Source organism: Pristis pectinata, chromosome 25, assembly GCF_009764475.1.
Source record: "Pristis pectinata isolate sPriPec2 chromosome 25, sPriPec2.1.pri, whole genome shotgun sequence".
Classification (NCBI taxonomy): Eukaryota; Metazoa; Chordata; class Chondrichthyes; order Rhinopristiformes; family Pristidae; genus Pristis; species Pristis pectinata.
The window spans coordinates 31,371,575-31,380,882 of NC_067429.1; the positions used below are offsets into that span (position 1 = coordinate 31,371,575).

Below are 9,308 nucleotides of genomic sequence, written 5' to 3' on the forward strand. Positions count from 1 at the left end.
CCAGCGACCCGGGTTCAATTCCAGCCGCTGTCTGTGAGGAGTTTGTACGTTCTCCCCGTGACTCCGTGGGTTTCCTCCGGGTGCTCTGGTTTCCTCCCACATTCTAGAGACATACAGGTTAGGAAGTTGTGGGCATGCTGTGTTGGCGCCGGAAGCGTGGCGACTCTTGCGGGCTGCCCAAGAACACACAAGAGATGCATTTCACGGAGGTACATGTGACTAATATCTTATCTTAAAACCATTGGCAGGATAAATGCACCAGTGTCCTCTCACGGCACAACATCCCCAACACTGAGGCTCCAATTACACGTCCAATTGTTCACCTGCCTGACATCAGAATTCCCAAACGCAGGAGGACAGGAGACAATGATTCAAAAGCACTTCAAGGTTTGCAGAAAGAAGCCGTAACATCCTGGGTGACGTGTGGGGATCCGTGGCTGGCGACCACCCCCCATGTGGTGGGAGCGCCACAGTGAGCGCATTCCCTCGCCAGGAGCGGGCCACATCCCCAAACCACATGGGCAGCCCCGCCCCCTCACAACCCACAGGACCAGAGTGGGAAGAGGATGCCTTCCATGCCCAGGGACTACCTGAAACGTGAAGACCTCACGATCTACCTGGTTGTGACCCTGCACCTTATTGCACTGCACCTTCTCTGTAGCTGTGACACTCTGTACTGTTACTGTTTTTACCTGTACTACCTCAATGCACTCTGTACTACCTCAATGTAACTGCACTGTGTAATGAATTGACTTGTACGATCAATATGCAAGACAAGTTTTTCACTGCACCTCGGTACAAGTGACAATAATAAACCGATACCAAGATCGGCTGCATTACTCCGCGCATTCCCCGTTAGTTACTGTGTGTGAGCAATCACTCAAGGTAAAATAACTTTCCGTGTGTTACAGCTTCCGAACTCAGTCTGGGCAAGTGTGTGGGTTTGCTTGTGAATAACAGACACATTGCTGTCTTTGTGCCGGTACAGTGAGGGTGGGAGCGGACGGGGGCAGAGGCTTAGAACCTCTGGTCATTTGGTTTGCCCAGGGCCACGATAATTAGTGTCTGGTTTAGTTATGAACAAGTCCCGCGGACAGCGCTGGGCGCTGGCTCGCCGCAATACGCTGTTCACCCTGGCTTCGTTTCCCTGACGCCTGGCGGGTGTTGCACTGGGTAGATTTCCCCAAACACAACTGAGAGACACCCCCACCCCCCGGAAAAACTCGGCGCCAATTAATACCGTTCGCCCACGGATGGAACAAAATGAGAGTCCTTCCTTCCCGTGTCAGACGAGACGTTTAATGACCTCGGTGAATATGAAAACAAGTCACATTACAGGGGGCCAGATGCGTGCGTTCGCTGCCCGCCCCACCCCGAAACTCTGGGTCTTTGCCAAGGTGCTTGTCCTCTCTGTCCGGAGTGCAGTCTCCAGTCCACTCCCAGGGCTGCTGATAGTTTAGAAGTTATTCATGAAAGTATTAGTGGCTGACTCAACCTGCTTCAGGTGACATCTATTGAGGGGCAGGAACCGAGCTGAGAAAGATCCAAATCAAGCGTCACCGCCAAGAAAGCCTCAGGAAAACAGCCGGCCGCAGGAGCACTGCGAGCCCGGGTCTCAGACACTAATCAATTTTGAAGATAAATATCCTTAACAGACTATAAGAATTAGCGAGGCGCGGCCCCGGCTGGCGGCAGCTGGTGACTGGGAAACGCTGCCCCCCTTCCAGTGATTGCACCCAGACGGGACCGTGAAGTGGAGCGGATCCTGTTACAGGAGCTGTCGCCTCAGTCGGTGTAGATTATAAATCCCGAGAAGGTGCTGTACTTGTTGTTGTTGCCTCCGTGCGCTTTGCCACCGTCCAGTTTAATGTAAACTTCATCCCCCGCGTCCAGGTGGAGGATGACGCTGTTACTGGCGTAGTCATAGTTCTGGTCGGCGTCCTGCGCTATGGCACTGGAGCGCACCTGGGGAGAGGCAGCGTTAGAGCAACGGCGACCCAGGCGGAGGACGGGGGAACGGGGGGTGAGGGGGCAGTGAGAGCCAACCCGCCTGCCGACAGGAGAGAGGGAGAGAGAGAGAGAGAGAGAGTTCAGAGTGCGAGAGTAGAGAGAGAAAGTGTTTGAGGGAAGGTGAGACAGTGAGATAAAGGATATGGGGGGGAGTGAGGGGGGGGGGGGGAGTCTGACCGGGGGAGGGGGTGTGGGGAACTAGAGCAGCGGGGATGAGGGCGCGGCTCTAGAGTTAGTGTGCAGGGTTAGTAGAAAGGTGCTGAGGTGGGAGAGTAGTCCCGTGGAGCGAGGGCGAACGGGTCTGGACGACTCCCAATGGGTTTGGGGGCTGAGAGCGGGGGGGAGGGGGGGGGGGGCGGGGTGCCGAGAGTCTGTTCCCTGCGACCAGATATCCCAGCAGCGGGGTCTTTCGTGGTGGTGGGTGGGTGGGGGGGGGGGGGGGTGTGGTGATTGACCAGCGGCTGCAGGTGTCAGGAACCCTCTCCGGGGGATGTGAAGCCCAGTCCCAGCTCGGGTCGGTGGGGCCTCAGGGGAATCCAGAACGGGGCGGAAAAGTGGCGAGAAACGAGGGAGTAAACAAAACATGGGAGAGATGGGGGGGGGGGGCGGTGGGAGAGACCCAGGGGCACAGTCAGACCCAGGGACACGGGCTGCTGCCCGGCCCGGTGGAAAAGGGCGAAGCATCTGTGGAAGAGACGGGAAAGGGGCAACATGCAGGGAAATTTGGGCGCTCAGCGAGTGCGACGGAGGTAAGGTGAACCAGAAGAAGGAAATGAAACCAACCTGCAGACACTGGACTCTACAACAAGAACACAAGCGCTGGAAGAACGCAGCCGGTCTAACAGTTCTGCTGAAGGGTCTTCGACCGGAATCCTTGACCGGTCTCTCCCTCCACAGACGCTGCCCGACCGGCTGAGTGTTCCCAATGTTTCTGTTTTGGTTTGAAGAATTCAGTCCGGGACAAACAAAACACCGCAAAGCAGCCGGGGAGTGGGGCCAGGGTCTGGGGGCGGAGGGAGGGAGGTGGAACTGAGCTGTGGGGTGGGGAAGGGGGAGGTTCCTCAAAGATTCCCGGCTGCCCGGAGAAGAGTGAGAGGGAGGGAGGAGTGCGGAAAATTGGGAGCCAATGTCCCGCTGCCCGCCGCGGGTCCGCTCCACAGCCGCGGGCCGGGACAGGCAGCGGGGCTGGTCACCCTGACCCGCCGGCACTCGGACCGAGCACGGCGGCGGGGGCGGTGGTGGGGGGGGGGGGGGGGTAGAGGGCGAACCTTCAGCGGTAGCGGGAGAGTAGGGAGGGGAGTGGAAAGAGGAGAGACTGGGTAGGGAAGGGTGGAGGGGAGGGGTCCCACTGAGGGGCTGCTTCAGTTATTCCCCCAATGTCCCCACTCGCTCACCCGCCGCTCCCCTCCCCTTCACTGCCCTCACTCTCCCTCCTCTCCCTATCCCACTCCCCGTCCCCCCTCACTCTCCCCTTCACTCACTCCTCCTCGCACTCCCTTCCTCTCACAAGTTAACTCCCCTACGTCTCATCCACACCCACCCACCACCCCTCCCGCTCCAGCCGGTGCCCATTGCCCGGGGACACGGTTCGCGGAGTCCCGTTGCCCAGAGATCCCTTAACCGGAGACCTGTTGTCCGTTTCTCGGACACCCGGTACCTGGAGTATCACGAGTCCAGGTGCCCGGAGACCCGGTGCCCGTTTCCCGGGGACACGTTGTCTGTTGCCCAGAGACCCGGTGTCCTGGCGCCTGGTGCCCAGGGACCCGGTGCCCAGAGACCCGGTGTCCCGGTGCCCAGAGACCCAGTGCCCAGATACCCAGTGTCCCGGTGCCCGCTCACCTGGCCGTTCTTGCAGAGGTCTGCCCACATGCTGGTGCCGTCTCCGCCCCGCATCAGGACGTGGTAGGTGAAGAAGTAGGTGCCGGGGATGGAGCAGGTGAACTTGCCGCTGGAGCCGTCGTAGTGATTGCCCAGGTTGGTCACCACGTCGTCGAACTTGAGGATCTCGTATCCCTCGTGAGGGTTCTTCAGGCCGGCGTAGAAGGCCACCCGGGGCACGGTGCTGTAGGTGGCGGCGCTGATAGCGCCCGGGCCGGCCCCGGGGGCACCCGGCAGCCCCGGCCTGCCCGCCTCCCCCTTCTCCCCCGCCGGCCCCCTCGGTCCCGGGGGTCCCGGCTCTCCTGGAGGGCCCGGAGCCCCCGGTTTGCCGGGACGTCCCGGCTTGCCCGGAGCTCCCTGGAGCAGGGTGGATGGAGGCGCCAGGTGCTGCTCGCTCAGCGCTTCCAGCCCGGGACTGGCGCTGGGGTTGCTGCCCAGGTAAGGCTCGCACACCATGCGGCAGGTGCCCAGCATCTGGTAGTGAGCGGCCGTGCCCAGCCAGCTGACCAGCACCGGGATGACAATGACCAGAATCAGCACCATCGCCACCCCGACTGCCGCCGCCACCAGCGACTTGCGACCGAGATGGAAGTCGGGCTGGGATCTCTCGCCCGGTCTCCTGGCGGGCGAAATCTTGCTGGTTGAGGTGGCGCCGGGACGGAGAGAGAAAGAGCGAGAGGCAGCGAGCTGTGAGTGGAAGTGACGCTCCGTCTCCCTTATATACCACAGCCGCCAGTGCCCCGGGCTGGCCGCGATTGCAAATGAACGCTGGCTGAAACGTTGCCCAGCTCAGGGCTTGCACAGTCTGACCCAGGCACCGGCTCCGTGCGCCTGGTCTGCACCGCTCTGCGGACACCAGCCTGTGTGTGCAGAGCAACCGGAGAGAGAGAGAGAGAACTGTGCGCTCTCTGCGCCTCCTGACTCTGGTATCCGCGCTTCTCGGGGAACCGACAAAGAGCGCTGAGAACACACAGCGGGTCAGCCAGCGTCTGTGGAGGTTCACCTTTCAGGTCAAAGACTCTTCGTTCCAATCATATTCTGATCAAACCTGAAGGTTCCCTGCACATATTTAATTTCCACTTTTGTGCTGCTGTTGTGTCCCTCACGCGGATTCTTGTTCCTACTAACCATGGACCTGTCTCCACAGACGCTGCCTGACCCGCTGAGTGTTTCCAGCACTTTCTGGTTTTCCCTGTTTTGACACCAGGTGATGATTGGCACAGTGCTGGAAGTCAGTTCGGCTCAAGGGAGCTGATGGTAAACCTGCAACAAAAGAAGCCATTCGGCCCATCATGTCTGTGTTGGTCAGAGGTCTGTGCGGCCTCGCCAACCTCCCAGCACTGGTACCCCTGCAAGTCAAGGCTCTCCAGCTACACAGTTTAACCGAGGGGAGGGTATCTGCCTCTCCCGCCCCTCAGGTAGCGAGTTCCAATCCCCATCACCCTCCCTCTCCCCACCCCCCCCCCCCCACCACCAAATACTTTAAACCTACATCCCTGGTTCTTGACTCCCCTGTTAAGGGAAACAGGCCCTTGCTGTTTACTCCATGGAGCGTCTCCATAATCCTACACACCTCATTTAAGTCTCCCTTCCGCCTCCTCTGCTCTCGGTCCATCCAATTTAAAAAGAGTGCTGGAAACACTCAGCGGCAAGTGACACCCGTGGAGTGAGGAGCAGAAGCAAGTTTTCAGTGTGAAGGCCTTTCACCCGAGTTTATCCAACCTTCAATTTCCAAAAAAATCACAATTCCCTTGAGGAGGTGAAATGTTGCGGAGCAGCAGGGCAGCGCTGCTCACTGCAAAGGTGCGTCCGCAGCCACTGTGTCATCCCGTTCTATCATTCCCATGGTAAAGATGGGCCAAAGGGCTGTAATGATCACAATTCCCAATGCTAGCACATGACTGAATCCCGAGCCAATGGTGTCTGCGCTGAAACAAGGGGTTCGAATGATTTGAGTTGGTTTCGTGGACAAAGGTTTTACCCTGAGGATAAGATAAGACTCTTTATTAGTCGCATGTACATTGAAACACACAGAGAGATGCATCTTTTGCGTCGAGTGTTCTGGGGGTGAAAGGTTCACACTCAAACAGCTCGGCTGTTCATCCAACAACACTCGCAAAGTGTCTCCATCTTTCCCGCATCTAATGCACACTTTAGTGAAGCAACTAATCCTCTTAAAAGGTTGTACCGGGCCAAAAAGATGAAGTAACTCTGGTATTCCTGTGTGTTGGTGAATGGGCAATTAAAAAAAAACCTTACAATAATAGAAAATGGAAAGGTAGAACTCAATGGCAACAGCTCCCATCTGTATCACACCGTTAAAACCGTAAAACATTCACAAGAATACCATAAACGAAAATTTGACACCGTCTGTGGCAACGAGACAAGCGATCACAAACTCGGTCGAGTGGTTGAAGGGATGTGTAGAGGAGGAGCAAGTGGTGGGAAATTTCTGGAGGGGATTCCAGAGTTTAGGGTCACTGGAGGGATGAAGGGATTGAGGCTGCACTAGAGGCTCAGAGCAAAACTCGAAGCCCCTCTCCCAGTCTCCGGTGACTGTAGTCACCCGTATAGCAAGCAACTCCCACACAGAAAGATCCCAGTAGCAGCCCCCTGAGTATTACAGGGTGCTGTTTCTGGGATCTTTTCAATGAGAATAACTTTTCAATGCTATTTAGGCTTCAGGCAAACCCAAAACAGGTATGTCCTGTTACAGTGTACAGAAACTGCTTAAACCTACATCTGGTGTAGCGAGGAACTTGGCACGGTTTTACTGGAGTGGGAAATGTGTTGAATGAGGTCCTCAATCATTCATCACTGTCACTTCCACCCATCAAGTGTCTTCCTCTCTTTTTCTTCTGTGGTGTTCACACTGGTTCAGTGGGTCTGGTCTCTTGAGCCCAGCTCAGCTCAGCACAAGGTCAATCCTTTCACCCATTTATCAACATCCTCGGGCCCATCCCTCCCTCATTGATTTTCATATTATTTATTGCTCCAAAGTGACCACAGGAAGATGTGATGGGGATTAAACAGCATCAACTCTCAGAATATTAATACAGTACGATGTCTGAACGCAGGAGCTTGTTTGGAATGAGGTGTGATGAATTCCCTGGCTGTTTGACTCTACACAATCAAAACATTCATGACCTGACTTCCTTATTTCTGCCACATTTACCACTTATCCCATCCCAGCCCTTCCCAAGCATCTCTCCTCGAAACATTGCTTGTTTGATTTATCCACGGTGTCTGGATGTTTCTAGGGTATCTGCATGCAGATGTTCCTGGCTATCATCACTTTGAACAATAATCATTTCTTGAAAACTGAACTTGCCCTTGAGAATCAAGGAGGCTGTGCAATTTCTTCATTTTATTTTGTCCTTCCAATTGGCTCCCTTTCTCTGCTAAAGGCATTGACATTTGATGTAATGCTTTCAACCCCAACCATGATTAAACAGTCTGCCAACACACACTGTCTAGGTTTATGTGAAGAATAGCTCAGGGAACAGTACCAGAAAGTGACTTGGTATCAAAGATCAATGAGACAGCAAATGCCATTGCTTTCAATTAATTCCATCTCCTCTGGCCCTACTGGCCTAATGCTTTATGAGATTCTCCCTAACCTTCTCCTAATGTTTCTTTAATCTTTTCTGATAGTTCAGCTCTCTTATTCCTGGGTCCAGGTCATTGGCTTACATCTTGTTGCAAACTTACCATTTTGTCTGGGTTTGGATTTGTGGTGTGGGCCTTGGACCCAGTTGTTGTGGGTGAGGATTTCAATAGTGAACTCATGCCAATTTTTTGTACTGTGTCTCTCCATATATAACTTTCAGCATTTGTTCTTATTGTCTCCTTGGGCCAGACATGAGATACATAACACACGATTTCGAAATGAACACCAAATTTCCTATGGTCAGTGTGGCTTTGTTTGTAGATTCTGAATTTGAGCGGTCAGATGTTCAAAGTCTAGGAACTGCCAGTAATTCACTTGAATGAGGTCCTCCAATCATTCATCACTGTCACTTCCACCCACCAAGTGTCTCCTCTCCTAAGAAAAGGAGTTGCTTGGCTCAGATTGCTGGTCCTGTAATCTTACTCAGGGAACAGTTTAATGATCTCAGAAAGGAAGACAGTGAAAGGTTGATTATTCTAAGATTGAAAACTAGGATCTCAGAGCCTGTACATTAAGATTGGTATTGGTATTGGTATTGGTTTATTATTGTCACTTGTACCAAAGTACAGTGAAAACCCTATCTTGCATACCAATCGTACAGGTCAATTTATGACACAGTGCATTGAGGTAGTACAGAGGGCGTTGAGGTAGTACAGAGTGCATTGAGGTAGTACAGAGGGCATTGAGGTAGTACAGAGTGCATTGAGGTAGTGCAGGGTAAAAACAATGACAGAATACAGAGTAAAGTGTCACAGCTACAGGGAAGTGCATTGCAGGTAGACAATAAGGTGCAAGGTCAAACAAGGTAGCTTGTGAGGTCAACAGTTTTCCAGGTCTTCCCAAACAATGCAGAGCCTTGGTAATATTGATCTTACATCCTTGAGATCCTTCCCCTTTCATTTTTCCTTTTTTCTTTTCTTCAAGGCCGCTCTGAATCTCTTGAACCTCGCACCAATTTTCCTTCAATCACAATCTGCCATCGACTTGAATAGGTTGGATCCTGAACTTCATTCTACTTTTCAAAGAGACTCTAATTATTGGCCCATGTCAAGGCTCGTGAATGGAACTTGTCTCCGCTCAGCCAGGACCAGGCTTCTCCTTTCTAAAGCTGCATCATAACACCGGGAGAGTGGGCACCCCGAGCCTGCTGCAGGAGAGAATCAGGGAGTAAATGTGGGCAAAATGGGAACCCAAGGGTTTGAGCAGATGTTGGCAGCGTGGGTACAAAACTGGCTAACCTGGAAACGGGTCACATGCTTCTCCTCACTTCTGGTTGTGTTGCTTCCTGCTGGAATTTTGACTCGGCATCTTTTGGATTCAGACCTGGGCTAATCGTGATTCTGGAGTGCGACACCAGACCTCAGGAAGGAAGGTCCCATACTCTAGTGAATGAAACTCACCTTTATCTCATGATCGTCCACCACCCTCCCACTCACCAATCTCATCCCCCTGACCCGCAGGTGTGTCTCCAACCTCCTGATGGCCGGCATCCCCACCTGAGCAATCCCCACTCCCCATAACATCCCAGTCTTGGATCTGACTGCTGGATCTCCCTCCCCCCACACTCCAATCCATCTTCAACAGTGTATTTTCATTCTGTTGTGAGTCAGCAGCATCTAAAATCTTGTGCCTTGGCAGGTCCTGGTGTACTCTACTCTGTCTGGGCCAGAGACTGAAGTTAATGCAGATAGAGGATTCTGGAAATACTCAGCAGGTCAGGCAGCATTTGTGAAGAGAGAGAGATGGAGAC

The 9,308-nt window shown here is 53.7% G+C and overlaps 1 protein-coding gene across 1 annotated transcript; it reads right to left on the reverse strand.

Moving 5' to 3' along the window:
* Positions 1–1,316: 1,316 nt before the first annotated feature.
* LOC127582996 (C1q-related factor) lies at positions 1,317–4,598 on the reverse strand. Its single transcript, XM_052038673.1, has 2 exons — positions 3,850–4,598; positions 1,317–1,965 (listed from the first exon to the last, which is right to left on the reverse strand). Exons 1-2 carry the CDS (start codon positions 4,429–4,431, stop codon positions 1,786–1,788), a joined length of 762 nt encoding a protein of 253 aa, XP_051894633.1. The 5' UTR covers positions 4,432–4,598; the 3' UTR covers positions 1,317–1,785.
* Between the last annotated feature and the right edge of the window lie 4,710 nt (positions 4,599–9,308).